General features: G+C 37.5%; 1 protein-coding gene across 1 annotated transcript in view; it reads right to left on the bottom strand.

The window, feature by feature from the left end:
* Positions 1 to 20526, bottom strand: part of me1 (malic enzyme 1, NADP(+)-dependent, cytosolic) — a 114135-nt gene that overhangs the window by 13899 nt on the left and 79710 nt on the right. The window contains exon 6 of the mRNA XM_065298368.2: positions 9560 to 9663. Within this exon, the coding sequence (XP_065154440.1) occupies positions 9560 to 9663 (104 nt within the window). The remainder of the gene's footprint in view (positions 1 to 9559; positions 9664 to 20526) is intronic.

Raw genomic sequence — 20526 nt, 5'->3', positions numbered from 1 at the left:
AGAAAACATGTTTTAACTGAAATTAGTCAAAATTGATTTATTGCGTTTTGGAACCAAACTCTTCATATACTTCATATACAATTTCTGCAATCCAGTGTAACATTTGATAAACACAAAACGGTTTGTAACTTTCACATTTAAAGGTCCACTGTGTAGATTTTTTGCGGCATCTACTGGTGAGATTGTGAATTGCAACCAACGGTTTAGTCCACAGCTCACCCTTCCCTTTTGAAACGCAAAGTGAAGCTATGGTAGCCGCCACAGGACAAACATGTCATTACATAACATAGTGAAAAAATGCGCTCTAACAGTTTGTCCATTTAGGACTGTGTAGAAACCTGGGCGTTGTGAAATGGCGACTTCCATGTGAGGGGAGCCACGGTGTATGTAGATAAAACATCTCATTTAAAGGTAATTAAACAATACAGTTAATTTTGTCAGGTCTTTATACACCACTGATAATATTGTTATGTATATTACATTGCACTGCTGTCAAAAGATGTACCTTTAATTTGTCCTAAAAAGCATTTTTTGCAAGAAATTAGCAAATTAAAACATGACTACTTTTTATTCAGTGAATGATGTGGTGAGGCTGTAAGGAAAGAAATAGGCAATATACATGTGATCCATAATTTCCTCGTATGACTGCCTAGTATCTACATATTTCTTAATAGTTTTCTGCCAACCTCAGACAGCCCATCAAACATTCAAAATAGGCCACAGGTTCCCAGTGAAACAGGCCTGTAATACATTGATAACAGACTGCTCTACTTTCTGAACAAACCACTTAAACTATTTAATTCTTCTGCAATTTCCAACCCAGTCTCACAGAGTTGCGTATAAAAAGCACGAAGTGTGAAAATCGTGCAATACATATGCCAAATTCCACTTTGGCGTGCATATGATACGCCAGTCCTTCACTGAAAAAAATTATTCATTGAATTTAATACATTTTTTTAAGGTAAGTGGTTGCAATCAATTTATTTAAGCTACATTTAAACAAAAAAAGATTAGTAAAGTAAAATAAAATATAAAACTTGTTTAAAAGTAGCTTAAATAAATTGATTGCAACCACTTACCCTAAAAAATTTGATTAAATTCAACGAATCATTTTTTTCAGTGTTCCCATTCACTTAAATGGCGCATCTTTTTTCTTGTTTTATTTATTGGTTTCTCAATTTTTTGCTTTTTTACCATTTTCGCTTGGGTTTAGGGTTAGAACAACTTTTTGTTATATAAAAATGACATCCTAACCCAAACCCCAATTCTAACCTCAACTCCAAGTGACCATGGCTTAAATATAGACAAAAACATGGAACCTGTATATTAAATAACCTCCTTAAGCAAATTTCAAATCTAGCCCTAAACCCATGCGAAAATGGTTTAAAAAACAGAAAAAACGAAGAAACCAATAAATAAAGCAACAAAAAAAGATGCACCGTTTAAGTGAATGGGAAGGACTGGCGTATCATATGCACGCCAAAGTGGGATTTGGCGTATGTATTGCAAGATTTTCACACTTTGTGCTATTTATACGCATCCAGGGCCTGAAGTTAACTTTTTTGACCACCAGCCACTGTGGCAGGTGGATTTAGAAATCCACCTGCCACAGAGACTTTTTACCAGCCAGTTTTTTTTTTGCCCGAATAGTGAATTATAACACTGTCTTTATTGTATGAATTAAATATAATTTTTTTTCAGAGCTACAAATGTGAATTTCTCTTTGTCTTAGGTTGTTTGATTAACATTAATGACACAGACTTAAGTAGGTTAGTTGAGGTTACTGTCTCTTTAAGACCAGCACAGATTGGTTTTTGACACTCTATACATACACTTAAGACATAAAGAAATGTTTTATTAGAAAATGAATACTGTTGAGATCATTTTGTTTATATGTGCCCTGTCAAGAGCAGAAAAATTTTATGTACGCATGCTTTTAGGAACGCGTCTCTCCGATGTGCCCTTTTGAGTTCCCTTATACCCGCGCACGCACACAGAGACAGCGGGGGCGCAAACTGCGCACATAAACGCCGCACATACGTTGTTTTTCATTACTATATTCGCAAAATGTATGTTAATGTACTACAGTATAAGGCATAGTAGCGCAACTCTCTCTAAAGTTTACACATCAAGAGTTCTGATCCGTCACAGCAGCACTACACATCTGTGCAACTGTGATTGTACAGTAGCATACGTCAGCATTGCATTCTCATCCCATCTCACCAACAATTTAATACTTACTCGCACATCCAAACGTAGTCAGGAAAGTGCCTCATCTTCTTTCCAATCGCATGAACGTTGCGAAACAGCAGTCGCATCCTCTCAATGAATCACTCAATTTGCATCGGTAAAATGCGCAGGTTGATAAGAAATGAGCGGGTGCCGGTTACGAGTCATCCAAAAATATTTTATTGATATTCAGGCCGCGGTCAGTCGGTCGAGTTTAAAAACTATTTTGAACAATTGCGGGCGGGGCGGGTTAGTTGAAAATGTCGGTCGGGAGTGGGTTGTTTATACAATGACCCGCACATCACTGATTCGCATTGGCTACCCGCCAATGTGGCTGGTAGATTGACAGTGTTACCCGCCAATTGCAAAATCCACCCGCATTTGGCGCGTGGTCGGGTGTTAATTTCATGCCCTGTACGCATCTACATGAGACTACGTAGCAGCTTCTTATCTAAGACCAAAAATCTTTTTCCCATACAGCACCCATTATACTTTAAATTAAATCAGTAAAACACTAAAAAAGCAAAGCCCAGCACTCCTTAACCCTAGGATCTAAATATAAGTGGTAGCCAGAAAAAAAACACCATAAACTGTTCAGTGTGTTCAGAGACTTGCTGCACCCCTTCATGATCAAGGCAACAAGGTTAACCGAGTTAACCGAGTCACGGCATAAGGTTTTCTACAGGTTTTCAAAAGCCTCCACCCCGAGACCGCTCTCAGATCTGTCTTCCTAATCAAACTGTAGTCTAAACTCTGACATCTCTGCTGGGAGAGGTGAGGTGGGAATCCAGCAAGACTGACAGAGTAATTACCCATGGATTTGGATGAGAACTTGATGGATATAAATAAGGGGTAGAGAAAGTGAGTCATAAACACAGCATACTCTTAAAAAGATGAATGAGATCATAACCTCACGGCCTGGGATAGGAGCAACATCAAAGTATAATAACAAGAAAAATCTCCATTTGTTTACTCTTTAATAGAGTTATTCTCTGAATAGTATATTAGCCAGCAATACATAGCTCACATTGTTCTTAATTCCCATTTTCACCAAAGCCTGTTGACTTTCTCTGGTGCCTGGCCCAATGATCTTTAACACACCTCTGCCTCTGCTGTACAGCTCAACCAAAGAGCTGGCCGGAGATCAGCTCCACTGGTTCTCCCCATGCAGCAAGAACCGAACCAGACAATGCCAGACACGCCCAAGGTCAGAAAGACCAGCAGGCACCAAACAGACTCTCATTCTCTCTCTTCATCTGCCCTTACCTCCAGACAGAAGTGGTTTGGGGTGTAGAGAAAAGCTCTTCAAGGCAATGTTAAATCAACTCGGTGCTCAGGGGCAGCTGTGCTATTGGAAAGAGGCTTTTATAAACAAAAGTGTGAAAAAAACTCATACTGTGTTAAAAAAAAGGCAGTTCATCAGTGGACAGTTTATTGCCTTAGTGAGAATAGGGACGCTTTTTGAATAAGCTTTCTGAACAAACCTGCACATTTTTTATAATTTTAACATTTCAGCACTTGTGGTTAAGATACACCTGTTATGCTGTGTTCCATACAACTCAGATTTAGGATATTTCCCACCTCAACCTGAAAATAATGTCTGAAATGGCACTCTTTTAAGGTTACTACACTGTAAAAAGTGAAAGTTGGATTAACTTAATAATATAGTACTTTAATTGGTAAAAAATTTAAAATACCTAAAAACACCTCAAAAATGTCAACTTACATTTTCTTACTTTAAAGGATAATTCCAGTATTTAACACTTTGAGTCTTATTTCTGGTTTGTTTTGGATGAACTACAGTGATGGACACAGAAATTTTGACAATGGGTCGTGTCTTGACTTTTGGACTCGTTTAGAAGCGTCTCTTGACTGCTTCAGAATGGAAGTCAATGACCATGCACAAACATGTCATTAAAACAACACTTAACATTCATTTTCAAAACTGTACTACTCACCGAGTTGTTCGTGGTGTTCGTTGATGACTAAAAACAAATATATCGGCGCAATGTATGATTTCAATCCGTGTTATTTGCTATAGTGGAACTATTTTTTCAGATACCTCACAACCGCGTATATACTTCCGCTCTATATTTGAGTCTGAAGCGTTAGCACACTCCCGACCACCTGATGGCGACAACCACTTTGCCATACAAGTACGCTCGGTGTCTAGCGTATAGACAGTCACAATCGAGCTCAACTTCAAACCTAAAGCTGGTCACTGAGCCATCAAATATGGGAAAAATTTCTTCTGAGAGAAACCGAGCGAAAAAACTACAACCACATGTAAACAGACCCTTTTCTGTTTCCCGGCGGCGGAGTGATATATCAGCGAGCAATGAGTCTTCCAAGAGAAGTCAAGGGAATTTTACAAAATGCCAAATAAAACACGACAGAAACTGTAGCACAGTTTTAAAAATGAATGTTAAGTGTTGTTTTAATGACATGTTTGTGCATGGTCATTGACTTCCATTCTGAAGCAGTCAAGAGAACTGCAAGAGACGCCTCTAAACGAGTCAAAACGTCAAGACACGACCCATTGTCAAAATTTCAGTGTCCATCACTGTAGTTCATCCAAAACAAACCAGAAATGAGACTCAAAGTGTTAAATACCGGAATTATCCTTTAAGTAAAAAAATGTAATGTTCAGATTTGGCTCCCCTTGTGATGTCAGAAGGGGAAAATATCTAGGGAAAAATCTAACCACCGGCACTGCCATTTAGTGCAGAGATTAGCTCATCTGCATTTTAAAGGACACGCCCAAAAACAGCACATTTTGCTCACACTTCCAAAGTGGCAATTTTAACATGCTATAATAAATTATCTTGGGGTATTTTGAGCTAGAACTTCACATGCGTACTCTGGGGACACCAAAGATTTATTTGACATCTTAAAAAAATCTTGTGAAACAACTTAATATTTTAAGGTGTTACCATTTAAGTATTTTTTAAGTTAAACTTTTCACTTTTTAAAGTGTTGCAGCAGTCACATCGTAAAAGTCGCTAAAATCTTACGGTAATTACAGTAATATGGCATGAATGCCCCTTACTTTTAACTTAATTATTTTATTTTATTTTAATTATTAATTCAGACGTTATTTCCAGTTTTGAGGTGGGAAATATCCTAAATCCGAGTTGTCTGGAACACAGCATGTATGTGTTGGTCAGCAGAGGTGACCTAATAATGCGTCTTTTAATTTACAGTAAAGAGGTCCTATTACACTCTTTCACAAAATCTTTGTTTTTTGAGGTCTGCTAGATCAAGTCTTCATGCTTGATATTCATACACACGCACAGCATCTGTAAACAATACATCTGATATACATTGCACAGGCATACATATTGCTCTGAACACCCATTCATACCTTTAAGAGTTTTTAATCAATATGCTATTGTGTTGAAAAATACCAGAGTGCTTCTGAGAAAGAACTAGCGTGCTGAAAAGATCAGCTTGTGGACCAGACGTTATGCTGCAAGTCAAAAATCTAATGCAAAGCCAACTCCTTATAGGCATATCATTTCATAGAGACACATTAAAACTAAGTCTACCATGATATTAGAGGATGAATGCTGAAATATCCCACAAATTCTAAATCTATTCAGACACGGAGATGATGAGGATTCTAGCCAGCGAATTATATGGAAGCCAGAACCGATTTTCATCTGTCTAAATGATCTTCGGACATAAGCCCAACTCCATCACTCCTAAGAGAATGTGGCGAATGCAGACTGCTAAAGTAATCTCAACGCCATCACAACACAATACAACAATCCCTTTGTGCCCCTCGTTCATTCAGGAATGATTTATTACTTGAGGGTTGGTTCCTCCGGAGGTAAACTGTTTGCTCAAACAATAGAGCAGGCAAAGTCTCTTTTGATAAAGCGCATACATTTCACACTAGTGCAGTACAGGAAGTAATTCTGAAAGTAATTCTTTGCATTTTGTTGTCCCACTAAAGCATTAAAATAGTTAACTCAAACATGCCAGTAGGGGATATGATAGGGAAAAACGAAGAACGCCTTGATATGGGTTTAGAGATGATGCAGCATGCAACCCACAGGCACCTATCTAAAGGTCAAGGACGGCAAGACCAAACATGACTGTTCAACCTAAGGCTTAAATACATGCACCAAATACAATATATCATAGGTCTGTACACATATACCAATATAACAGTTAACTGATATATCCACATTTAAAGGGACACTTCACTTTTTTTGAAAATATGCTAATTTTCCAGCTCCCCTAGAGTTAAACATTTAATTCTTACGGTCTTGGAATCCATTCAGCTGATCTCCGGGTCTGGCGGTATCCTTTTTAGCATAGCTTAGCATAATCCATTGAATCTTATTAGACCATTAGCATCGCGCTCAAAAATGAGTTTCGATTTTTTCCTATTTAAAACTTGACTCTTCTGTAGTTACATCGTGTACTAAGACCAACGGAAAATTAAAAGTTGTGATTTTCTAGGCAGATATGGTTAGGAACTACTCTCATTCTGGCGTAATAATCAATTACTTTGCTGATGTAACATGGCTGCAGCAGGCGTAGTTATATTACGCACTGCCCAAAAATAATCACCTGCTATTGGAAATAACAATTGAAAATGTTCTGTCGGTCTTAGTACACGAACTACAGAAGAGTCAAGTTGTAAACAGGAAAAATATTAAAACTCTTTGGTTATTTTTTAGCGCGATGCTAATGGTCTAATCAGTTTAATGCATTGTGCTAAGCTATGCTAAAAGTGCTAGCGCCAGACCCGGAGATCAGCTGAATGGATTCCAAAACGGTAAGAATCAAATGTTTAACTCTAGGGGAGCCGGAAATTACCATATTTTCAAAAAAAGTGGAATGTCCCTTTAACGGTATTTCATAGGACTATTTCAGTTTTCACAGACTGGTTCACACATGATCTGATCTCTCTTTTGAAATCACATCAAACGAGTAACCCACTTTTATGATATGCATTCTCCACCAAAAAATTTTGTGATAGGCCTCCACGACAACCAACAGTTTTGCACAAAGTGTTTTCACAAAATTGTTTCAGTTTGGCAATATTACAGCTCAAGATCTCTGGTGGAGAACCCTGAGGTCAAAAATCTCAATCAGTTTAAGGACAGAAAACTATGGGCCACTTCAGAAACGGTATGTTCTGCTAAAGCAATTAAAGGTCCATTAACTCCTGTGCTTTGAGCTGTTGTCCTGTTGCAGCACAACTTGTGATTAGCGAACAGATGGCCTTACCAAAGTCCTGATAAAGTCGGGAATGAGTTTTTCTGTAAAGAACAACACACACAGAACTGTACCTCTGCCCTCACTGTTACTCTTCAGCTCAAGCAGGCTCCCAAGGGGCCCATGGGGCCCAAGAGGCTACTCTTTCTATTAAAATCCCCAGCTGAAGACGTTCCCTAAGGAACCCAAGCCTTTCAGCAAACGTCATTCCCCTCAGAAGCGAGAAAGGCCAATGACGGTCCCCTCCGTCTCTGTTCCTTTACACGGTTTAGGAACGTTGCCCTGAGATGGCCCATGTTACCATAGCGATAGCTGGAAAACCGTCACCGCTACAGCTCAATGAAAAGCAATGAGCTCTAATGAAATAATTTGACATGGGAATTGTGCCTCTGCACACAGAGGGCTACAGAAGAGAGATACTGTTCAGCCCGTTCTCAGAAAGCTCAGTCAACCCCCCGCAAACTATTTCAACACCACAAAGCCTGAGAAAAATGTATTATTGAATTAAACAGTTCATAAAAGAGGTTAACGTATTTTCCTTAAAGTATTTAGCTGAAAATTACCAACTGTGAATTTTTTTAAAATCACTGTAGGAAAGAAAGTTGGCTGATGGGAATGGGTGTCATTAATTTTCATTATTTGTGTCTAGTCTCACACATACAGTGAAATCACATTAACTGTGTACAACTCCATGAAAGCTTGTTCTGATGGCCAAACACCAACAAAAAGAAATATGCTGTAAAATGTAATGATTTACTTTATTCCCTTAGTCTTTTTATATGTTATTTCAGATCCTAATTACCATAGATACACCGCAAAGACTCCATTCATCTCCGTTATTAATCTGTATTTAAACACAGCCAGACGTTTCCCATTTACTGCTCCCCACAGTTCAGTGATGGATTGCGAATCAAGGTGTATTTTTCATAGCTTCTTCAAACACTTCGTTGGATATGCTAAACTACTCGACCACTCTCTTTCACAAATCTGACTGATGAGGTTCTGCAATTTATAATAAGGAGTTTTATTAAAAGTACAAGAACTGTAATCATTTCTTCAGTCAGCAACCCACAATCTTTCATTTTCCACCAACACTGCAGTTTTAGGGAAAAGTGATGCTGTTCCCTGAAGTTTGCATGTCCACCCCGTTATTATGGAATCATGGAGATATTCTAGCCAACTGGAGGGAAAACAGATACTGGGGTTTTGAGTTCTGCTTTAAATAGAGCCATGTGTGGTACTGGGACCATACGACAGCCGCCATCAAAGCCAGTCACACCAAAGCTTCTGAAATAGACTGTAATTTGCTATATAGCATCTGTTATTTAAAACAGGTAAAGTTTTTTTTAACTGCACTAAAATACGACATCCAATCTGTGTGTTGTGTATATCCACTGACTGACATTCCTTAGTTAGGAGATGAATATTACTTGACATGTTAGGAAGTCTATCACGGCAGCCTTAAATTAAAATGAATAGCGGTAGTGCAAGGATCTTTCAACTGTACAACAATGCAAACTCCAATATACATTAATACTGGAATATTCCTCAAACATCCTTTTCGCATTTTTATACAACGTCCAAGACATAAAATTGTTTTGATGCAAGAACTCCAAAACATTCTGGAAATTCCAAGCTGATTATCCAGGGTCTTTAAAACATTCCTTCATTCTTTTCCTTATTAGCCAAAAAAAGTAACCAGATAAAGTCAGTAACCCTAATTAGCCCAAACTGCTTTCCCCAAAGATAAATGCTCTCGAAAAAGCACAACCCCATAAACTACTCTAAATATCGGACCGCGGAGCAATTAGACTGTGGAGGACAGTTTGAGGCCGGATTACATCACTTCATGGCTCGGTGCAATGTGGATATGTGGGGAAGAACTTATGAGGCATGCAGTCTGTGATACGGTTCGAGTTCCTGCCACAGGAGTCAAGGGTAAGAGATGTCCGCGAGCCCGCAAACCTATAGGCACGCGCTTGCCACCACATTCCTGCAACGCAACGGCTCAGTTATGCACTCCAGGCATTTCCATCAGTGGTCTGTTGGAGGAAGAGTTTGCTGTGTGAGGTAAAAGGGCTTGGTAGATATTCTTTACCTGTCTGTCACAGCCTTCATAAATTCCTCCAGCAGTTCATCGTAAGCCTCTCCACGTATTCTTTTATGTCTCAGACCAATGTACAGAGGGTCTTTAAGAAGCTCCTGCAGAAAGTAAGTGAGAAAGAGGAAATTAATTTATACCAAATATAGCCTAATACTTTCATCAAGTGGACGCCATTTCATGACATGATGATTTATTATCACCACTATGACATGTTTACAGTAATGGTACATTCACACGGGGCGTAAGCGGTAACGCTTGGAGTGTGGGTTTGAAGCCTGGCCACCAGTCAATCACAGTGGCCGCAGCACATGCTCCTCTGTTCTCCGGTCTTGCAAAAACGTTATTGTCTGGCTCTGCAAAGGTTATCTGCATAAGGCAATCTGATTGGCTGACGCACACGTTGGCGTTTGAAAAATTTAAAAATGTTTAGCTTCTGCCACGAGTAACGGCAAGACGCGACGTTAACAGATTCACAATTCAGTTCGGCAATGCATATGACATCACCCATTAAAAGTAAATGAGAAGTGTTAAAGCTTACGCCTCGTGTGAATGTACTGTAAGTGCTTACAGTGTAAGCTTTCACACCCCGCTGCACAAAAATAATAATAATAATAATAATATTTTGTATAATAAAAACAATATTTACTTAAAATAAAATAATTTAGTGCTGGGCAAAGATTAATCGCATACAAAATAAAAGTGATTTTTGCATAATATATGAGTGTGTGCTGTGTGTAATTATGTATAAATACACACACATTTATGTATGTATTTAAGAACATTTACATGCGTATATATATTTATTTATATTTTTATATATTCTATATGATATAAAAAATTACATATAAAAAATTTCGGAAATGAATATATGTATGTGTGTGTGGTTACTGTATATATGCCTAATAATTACACACAGTACGCAGAAAAAAATCACTTTTATTTTGTATGCAATTAATCGCAATTCATCTTTGCTCAGTACTATAAAATATATACTATCTTTAAAAAGTATACAAATCTGTATACTTTAATGTTATTTATCAAAACAGCATTTGTATTATTATTATACATACAGTAGAAGCATTGTATCTTAACAGTGACACTTTTGGGGGTAACTCATTACAAGTAACGCGCATTACGTAATAATATTACTTTTCTGAAGTAACGAGTAAAGTAACGCATTACTTTATAAATGTACATGTTAATATTTGAGTTACGTAAAAAAAAGTAATGCGAGTTACTTTTGAGTTTAATTAATTCAATTTCAAAATAAAATAATGTACTGAATTAAACTGAACATTTTAACGTATAATTACGCAGTCTGTGCGCCTAAGCGGGAACAGTTTGAGTCAGAAACGGAGATGGCAGCCCAGAGCTTGACATTTCTGCGATCATAAAAACACCTGCAAGGCCTGAACGAGATCAAGCCTCAGCCAAGTAAGAAAAAGTAACGCAAAAGTAACTTAAAAGTAACGTAAGCATTACTTTCTATGAAAAGTAACTAAGTAATGCAATTAGTTACTTTTTTGGGGAGTAACTTAATATTGTAATGCATTACTTTTAAAAGTTACTTTCCCCAACACTGGTCCTTAAATGTAAATTCATAATGTCCTTGTTATATCAAACATTATCTCTACCCAACACTGTAACCTTTAATTATAAATATAGACTCTAAAAACTGCAATGCATGTGAAAATAAGAAGCTAATATACAATACACCCACGTCAAAACGTGTATGATGTGCACAGCGCCGCTTTAATTACATTACACATTGTAATCGGGTTCCCCGCTTCTTAAACCTCCCACAGTCCTTTGTGCGTTTTGCCTTTCAGCATGCATTAGGAAGAAACGCAAAAACCAAGGGAAAGAAAAATGCATAAATGCATAAAGCAAGACAGAAAGAGGCCAACACGTGAGAAAAAACAACCGAACAGCATTCAGAAGCAAAGCAGCTGTCGCTCTCGTACGAATCTGCGGACATCGTCGAGTACTGGAAGGCTATGGGAAAAACAGGGGAAGATGACGGGGAAGAAAGAGAGAGCTGTTTTGGGCACTTCATCGCCGTTGTGTGCCAGTAATCCATAAAAAAATACATGACACCTTCATCAGTCTCAGTTGCATTTAGACTTCACATTGTGCGCCTCACATTATATGAGCTTGAACCGCTTTGGTGATGTGAAATGGAACAAAGAGGAAAGAGTTGTGCGGCACTAAATCAAAGAGAAAGAGGTTGCAGGTACATTACTGATTTACTATTCAAAAACTGAAAACAAAGAAGACTCTGCATAGATGATAATAATCCATAAGAACTATTTACCTGCTTAATTTCAATGAACATTTTTTTTTTGTAGTCACATTATGCAGTAGCGTGACATTTTGTATGTTGGACATATATTTATGGACTATTCATATACAGTATCAACATTTACAAAATCCATACATACACAGCTTCTCTTTTCATTTATTTTCAATGGCCTGTGTCATTACTGTAACTGAAGAACCGAGTCTGTATTGAGTTCTTTCACACTGGCCTGTAAAACTACGCAAGATCACGCTACAAGAGAAACACTGTGTAAGTGTAATGGCATGCAGGCTGAAAAAAACATGAAAGCTGAATGAATTTTATTAAAGGGGATATTTCACCTTCAGCACGTCTTTGGATCATTCTCCTTAGTACTTTTACGTGACTATTGTGCTTTTTAAATGGAGCACTGTCTGGTTTGAAGAGGATAGACAAAATCATCAGTCTGTAAAGAGAAATGGAGAGCTCAGATATAAGAGTATGCATGTCTGGAGGCTGATTTATTGTGCGTTCACTTTAAAGTGCATACTTAGAGACTGGCTTCTTTAAAGAGTCCTATAAAAGAACCTCTTTCAGGACCATGTATTATACAGGGCGAGAACGGCTTTGATTTAAGGAGAAACGTCAAACTGTCACTGCTCCTCAGTGTACAATGCTATCATGACATGAGGGTCAGTTATTGTACTTAAGGGGTGAAGCCAAGACAAACCCCTCATATACTGAATTTATGGGATAATTGTAGCCCATATAGAGACTAAAACTTTCTAAATCATTTGACTGTGACCGTAAATGACCTGGATCAAAATGTCTAACCAAAATTATGAAAAATAGCCCTAAATCTATTGAAACACAAACCAATAATTACTAAAAGTAGTTATTATTAAAGCAGAAATTTCTTTATTAAAGAGAAATAAAGCAACAACCTATCCTTAAGTTTTTTAATCCAATGGTTGCCAAAATGTTGAAATAAATAATTTCTGATCAGCACCTTTTGGTCAGATCTTGCCCTCACACCACCATAATACTGATTTAATAAGCACCTGTAATGTCAGAAAAAAATTCAAAAAATGGCCTCTAGAACCTCATTCACACAGCACTTTGGTCCCAGAAAATACCCGTAAAATTGGCCGACACACTCTAAACATGGTTGGGTTATTTTTGACCCATAATGGGTTAATAGTGGACAGAACACGTGCTAGGTTAAAAATTTACCCAATGTTGGGTTTTTAACCCAATTGCTGGGTTATTATACCCCATGGTTACATAACAACAACCCAACATTGGGTAATTTTTAACCCAGCACGTGTTCTGTCCAATATTTATGGGTCAAAAATAAGAGTACAAGCTTCTGTGTGAACGCAAACACGTCCCGGACAGAAGATCTAGTAACATTGCCGTAAGATACCAGGAAAGCCCTCAGTGTGAAGAAGACGCAGAAACAATGTCGTAAGGGGGTGTCGTAGTGAGGACGTGCATGTCATGGCAACAAGAAGTTATGGTTCAGCTCTTTAAAGTGAGGGGTTTACATGCAGATTAACATTCACGACAAGAAATGTCTGCAAACTGGACTGAAGCAGATATCAGCTCATCACTCTCCGCGCTGAAGCGCAGATCATTTACCAGCATATAAGAATAGTGCATCACACACTCATATGAGTTTATAATAAACAAAAATGCCTGCGCATCATCGCAACAAGATATATCGTTTAGCTCTTCAAAATGGTTTTAAATGCATGAAGAAGACGCAGAAACAATGCCGTAAGGGGGTGCCGTAGTGAGGACGTGCGTGTCATGGCAACAAGAAGTTATGGTTCAGCTCTTTAAAATGAGGGGTTTACATGCAGATTAACATTCACGATAAGAAATGTCTGCAAACTGGACTCAAGGGAGCTCGTCAAATATCCACTGAAGCTGAAATCATTCACCAGCATACTGCACCCGTCACACGCTCCTTGACAGTCATATCATAAACAAAAATGCACTTAAGTGGTTTCTGGAGAGAGAAAAAAGACGCTGCAGAGAAAAAACTACCAAAGGCAGGACTTCAAATACGTCATGTGTCTCTCCGGGATATGTACAGTATCTGTGTGAATGCACACACGCATGCCGGCAAATCATTGGCAGTGTGAATGAACCAAAAAGTTAAAATCAGTCAAATTAGTGCCTCACTGGCACAGGTACATACTGGTACCAAACGAGTGCATATAACTGCCTCAAAGGTACTGTACATACTGGTATCAAATGTATATATAGGCCTATCTGTATTTAAATTGTACATATTAGGACCTTTTAAAAGGTGACATGCTTTGTACCATTTTATGTAGGCATGCATCGATAAATACCGATATACACTAATAATATGTGGCCGATAACAATTCTGAATCGCACCGCCGATATTATTCACAGCTATTTTATGTACGACGGCTTTTGGTCAGAATGGTCAGAAAGTCCGTATCGATCTGAAATCACTGTTAGTTTGAGTCGTTTATAACATGCATTTGAAAAAGCAATACTCGTCAAACAAAATCATTTATACATTTTCTTTATTATCATGAAAATACCTAAAAAGGTTTGAAGAACAGCCATATAGATATAAGCTGTGTCCCAATTCAAGGGCTGCAACCTTATAAGCATGAGACCTTTAAAGGTGAGCACTCGGTCTTTCAAGGTGGAAGCCTCAGAAGTTCGCGAAGAAAACTGAAATGAGGCGGTCTAACCTTCGGTGGACCCATAATTGGCGTCACCTGCTGCATGCGCCCACCGCGCCTGTCAGTAGGACACAGTGGACGTTTCTGACTTATTAAAATAAATATGAAATCAGAAAAATATTAATTTATTTTAGAAAATATGACACGTTGATGTAGATTAAACTATTCAACTGTATATCAAATTAATCAACCTTAGAAATAAACGCAACCTAAAAATAATAATATTAACACAAAACATAACTTATAATACAGTGACAAGAATTTTTTTTTCTGATAAATACACTTTTATTTAAAAAAGGTTTTAATTGCTTATTTTAGAATATCCAGCCATTATATTCAGCCATTGCAGACGCGCAATGACTCTTGGGATATCCTCGGCTGTTAAGGATCCATTCGTTCTATCCTTAAAAGCGCGGGGAAATGAGGACGCATTTTGAGGCTTCATTCTAAGCATCCTTTGAATTGGGACGGCCTTCCCAGCCTCAAGTCGCGCTGCTGTGACACAGTCGGTCTTAAAATACGTCCTTAGAAGGTCGCAGCCTTTGAATTGGGACACAACCATATACTTAAGCCATTTCCTGGAGCTGCGTGTGTATGGTTCTTCATCTGCAGCGCATATTGAGTTTCTGCACAAGAGCGCCCTCTGGCTTTTGGATGTACAGTAGCAGCATTTCACCGTAATTCATTGAGAAGCATAGCAAGCATCAATCGGCCGATATATCGGTACACTCAGGAGATTCTCAAAATGTCAAAAATAAATTTTTTAACAAATTGTGTGTCATTTTTACATTACTGTATGCATTGCTCTCTGTAATACATTTTTGATGTAAAAATCAATACGAAATATAACAAGCTCTGAAATATATCACCAATATTATGTACCTACCAGTATGTTTCCCTAAGGTACAATTGTGTACCTTTGAGGTACAGTACCAACATGCACCTTTTAGTTTACCTTTATTTGTGACAGTGTACAATGCTTAACAAATTTATAAGACACCTGTCCATTTGTCTCAAAGATCAACCAGCTCAACCAACTCTTTTCTTTTCAAAGAGTTATCGATATTTGGCTATGTTGAACAGTAGTTAGAATGTCATATTGAATTTGTGTTTATATTCCAAAATTTGAGCCGGCACATTAAATTCTCTCTGAAGTAAGAAATGAATCAAGATTCAAGCATTAAAACTTTTTTTCTATTAAGGACTGCAAGTAAATATCTGTAATTGGGCATCTGAATAAAAAGGTAATAAATTGCTTCATTATTTGTTCTGCCTTTCTTGTAAAACATTAAATTGAAAATACATGGATAACAATAATTATATTTTAGCTTTAGAAATACTACTGTGACTAAAGTGCTTAAAAGTGAGTTTGGTTATCATCAATACTGTTAAATACATTTGTTAAGCACTGTATATCGTAACAGATACACTCACAAAGTTCTACAGTAAATCTTTTGAAGTCTTGATTTTTCTGTGGGTGATGAGAGAGATACGTTTTCCTTTCTTGAATTGGTTTTGATGAACCATGCTTTGTGTGTATGAACAGTACAGTATATAGTCTTTCAGGTGAGATTAACGGAGAGGAACAGAACACAGTCAGGGTCTGTTAGTCACAGTCAGAGAAGAATAAGAGAACGAGAGGAGAGAGAGAGGTGGGACTTAGACCTGTTTCATAGTTTTCTTTGCCTAGGCCACCCACAACAAACAGCATATTGTTTGCAATGACATCATTTAGATTTCCTTTCAGCGTATGTGAATGTACTGTATGTGTGTTTTTGTGGTCACAAGAGGCGTTTTTTTTTTGCATGTCAATATATGCAGAAGACGGTAATGGGATTATGAATTTGCATACTGAGAACAAACATCTAACCTCATTTTTTACTAGATACACAAAAGCTAATGCGGTATCAGCCGCTGTATGGTGCATTGTGTTTGGGAGCCTGAAATTCTCCTTATGAAAGCCAGGCCTGTTTATATTGGGCACAACACTAACAGGAGTTGTTTACAAAGAGACAAAACAAAAAAGGAAGCTAACAGATAGTGTTTATGTGACTTCAGTTCGGATTCATGAGCGACTTTTTGTGCATGAGCAACCTGGAATGACACTGCAACTACAAATTACCAGACTTGTGTTCAGATGGATTTACACAAACAGGGTGAATAGTAAGGGTAAATGTACACTGGCCACACAGTCCCATGTTTGGAGCAGTCAAGCTGAAAAGGCTATGATAAAATACATATGCCAGGAGGATTGTGTATATAAATTGTAAATAAACCAGATTTAAACTCACATACAGTAGTAGCAGTAGTGCATGTTCTTATTTTATCTTATCTATACAAAAAATATTTTCAGTGCCATTAAACTCTTATAATAAAAAGTCTGAACAGCTCAACATTCTCTTCAGAAAAACCACATGCATTTTTCTTTATGCGGATTAGAGTTCAACTGAAGCGTGCAGAACCTGGATCAAGCGTTTATAAATGATGCATACAGATTGTGAATCAGATTTCTCTCAGTCTCTACTAACGTTACTGAGTGTGTTTAAAGAGACAAAACTGATCCAGAAGCAATTGTCCTACTCCCTCTGACGGGTCGAACTACGGTAGACAGTCTGACCTCAGTCAGTAGGCGTCTTGCTCCCTTAGAAATAACAGCAGGCATAATCCTTTAATAACACCCATTTTATCATCTGACTGCACAGTCTTATAAAACACACACGCAGCTGTGGGGACGTACAGTAAGTCTTGAATGAATCTATCATTAGATCTGTCATCTCTTTAGAATATGAGGTCTTAATAACCTCAGGCTTCATACCGAGTCAGCCAACAGTGCAGCATAAAAAGATCTTTAGTTTTAAACTTGTATAGAGAGGGAAGAATAAACCGGACACCAAACACTGAGCCACGTGTGCGGGTCGAAACAGTGCTCTGTGAGAATGCATGTGTGTGTATACAGAGATCATTTAAAAAGCTAAAACAAACTTGCCCCAAATATCAAACGTCATTCAAACCTTCATTCTCTTTATCACACACACAATATTAACCCCGTAAGCGCAAAACGTCAGCACATACAAAAAGTGTAATGAAAACAAATTAAATGAAAAAGTAAATTAACCCCATTTATCGGAATACACTTGCAAACACAAACGCAAGGCAGCAATTGAGTCTAATTGTGTATTTTGATCACAAATTAAGCATCACAGCAAAAAGCACATGTGGATCAGGCCTGCAGGATACTGAATCGGGACTGAATGGGAAAACTGAGTCAGAGCAGTTACTCAACAGTGTCAATGCACTTTTACGCCCTTACTTCTTATAAGCTTTTCTACAGACCTACAAACGTACCAAGTGGTTTGATGAGTTGAGCAACGGATGCAAAAGCAAGAAATGTATTTGGGCAGTTGACTTGACAGACCAGTATTGAGGGAGCAATGCAATACTCCATCTGCAGCTATTTTTATTTATAACTTTTTATGACGTCTCATTAATTTCGAGAGTACATGGAATATTTGTACTTTTGAAAAATTTATGGTCACACTGGAGGAGTTCTGCAAAGTTAAACCTGTGAAAAATTTGAATAGTGACTAATTATAGCATCTAAAAATATACACTTTCCATTATACACTTATACAATAAAACAATTACAGCTTATTTAATACCAGTTTTGAGATCTACAGCTTCTGCACTGTACTCTACCAGTTAAAAGTTATTTATATATTTTTTCCACATTACAAAATAATAATAAACTTGACAAAAATGTAATATGGGAATTATGTTGGTGACTAAAATCATACAAAATAAATCAAAACTGTCATATTTTATTATCTGTTCACATATTCTGGGATCTTTTTGGCTGCTTTTCCTTCAGTGCAAGTCATCTATTTTAAAAAAAATGTAAAATAAAATTTTTGTTTTCTAAATAACATAAATTAATCTCTTTGGCACAGCTATATTTTTATCTTTTAATATTTTTGTCTTTATTTGTTCAGTCGAGAAGAAATTATGTTTTTTGAGGAAATCATTCCAGGACTTTTCTTATTTTAATAGACTTTAATGGACCCCAACACTTATCAATTTTAATGCAGTTTAAAATTGCAGTTTCAAAGGACTCTAAATGATCCCAAACGAGGCATAAGGGTCTTATCAAGCGAAATGATTGTCTTTTTTTACAAGAAAAATAAAATGTGCACTTTTAAACCACAACTTCTCGTCTTCATCCGGTCCTATGACACGCCAGCGCGACCTCACATAATTGCGTAATGCAGTGGAAAGGTCACGTGTTACATATATGAAACTCACATTTGCGGACACAAAGACATTAATAAGTATCATTCGACATACAACAACGTCGGAACGGTCCTCTTTCTCCACACTTGTTAACACTGGGGCGTAGTATCGATATGTCATCTGTGACTTCTTGACGTGATGATGTATTACGTGAGGTCGTGCTGGCGCGTCACAGGACCAGAGGAAGACGAGAAGTTGTGGTTTAAAAGTACATATTTTTTATTTTTCTTGCCAAAAATGACAATCGTTTTCCTAGATAAGACCCTTATGTCTCGTTTAAGATCGTTAAGAGTCCTTTAAAACTGAAATTTTAAACTACATTAAAACTGTTAAGTGTTGGGGTCCATTAAAGTCCATTAAAATGAGAAAAATCCTGAAATGTTTTCCTCAAAAAACATAATTTCTTCTCGATTAAACAAAGAAAGACATCAACATTTTGGATGACATGGTGGTGAGCAGTGTTAGGAACGTGACTTTAAAAAATTCATTACTTATAGTTACTAATTACTTCTCACAAATAGTAACTGAGTTAGTAACTGCGTTACATTATTATAAAAGTAATTAATTACCAGAAAAAGTAATTACTGCGTTACTTAAAAAAAATTTAATATTTCAAATAACTTGAATGCCCCTTACAAAATTAAATATGTTAAATGACTAAAATTTATACTAAAGAGAAATCACTAATTTTGTGGCAGCATGTGACGATGTGAGGTGCTTTATTAGATCAGAATTACTTGCCACAGACGTGTAGAGACTTTTTCTTCATGGGCATAAGTTGCACATTACACAAACATTCTTGCCTTTCACCTCAACAATGGCAAAGTAGTGCTTTATACTTCGTGTTTGCGACCGCTACCTTTGAGCTTGTTGTACTTGCCATCGCCCTGTCGCCGGTGTTTTCGGAGTGATTGATGCGCGATGACCGGGCTGCATGTCGGTGCTTTGAGATGGGGCACAGTCAGCAGCAGCACCGCTGCTCGTTGAGAAGAGAAAACGACGCGTATTTTCATGTCAGTCTACAAAAGTCTCCAACCACGCCAGAAAAGATAGCTAGATTTGTCCTATAAAGTCGCTAAAGTGATAGAAAGTTGCTAAATCTAGCGACAAAGTGACCAAGTTGCTCAGACTTTTTACCACTGCTGCTCGCTCCTCGGACTTGCGCGTGTGGGCGGGGCTTTTTGTGAACTCTGCCTCTGGTTGGCTACCGATGGAAATTAAGCCAATCATCATCCGTTATGTTTCTCACAACACACACAAGAGAAAAACAGTGTTTGGCTGAGAGAGTGAGCATACGCGGCTGAAAATCACTACAGTAAGATCAATTTTAGTAATGCGCAGCATTTTAATGTCAGTAACGATAACGGCGTTATAACGGGGGAAACAGTAATTTATTTGATTACTCGTTACTGAAAAAAATAACGCAGTTACTAACGCCAATTACTTATAACGCTGTTATTCCCATCACTGGTGGTGAGTAAATTATCTGGATTTTTTTAAAAAAAATTGACTAATCCTTTTTAACCAAACACCTTCAGATGAAAAGATTTTTTAAGATCATATAGATAACATTTCATTTCAGTCAAGTGTTTCAAATGTATGTGTATATATTTACTTTCCAACCCTTTTGCCCTTTTAAAAGAACAAATTTTACTACAGTTAATCTA

The sequence above is a fragment of the Paramisgurnus dabryanus genome, chromosome 13 (assembly GCF_030506205.2).
Source record: "Paramisgurnus dabryanus chromosome 13, PD_genome_1.1, whole genome shotgun sequence".
NCBI classification, from domain to species: Eukaryota; Metazoa; Chordata; class Actinopteri; order Cypriniformes; family Cobitidae; genus Paramisgurnus; species Paramisgurnus dabryanus.
Note: the sequence above shows the minus strand (reverse complement) of the source record. Positions and strands in the feature narration are given on the sequence as shown.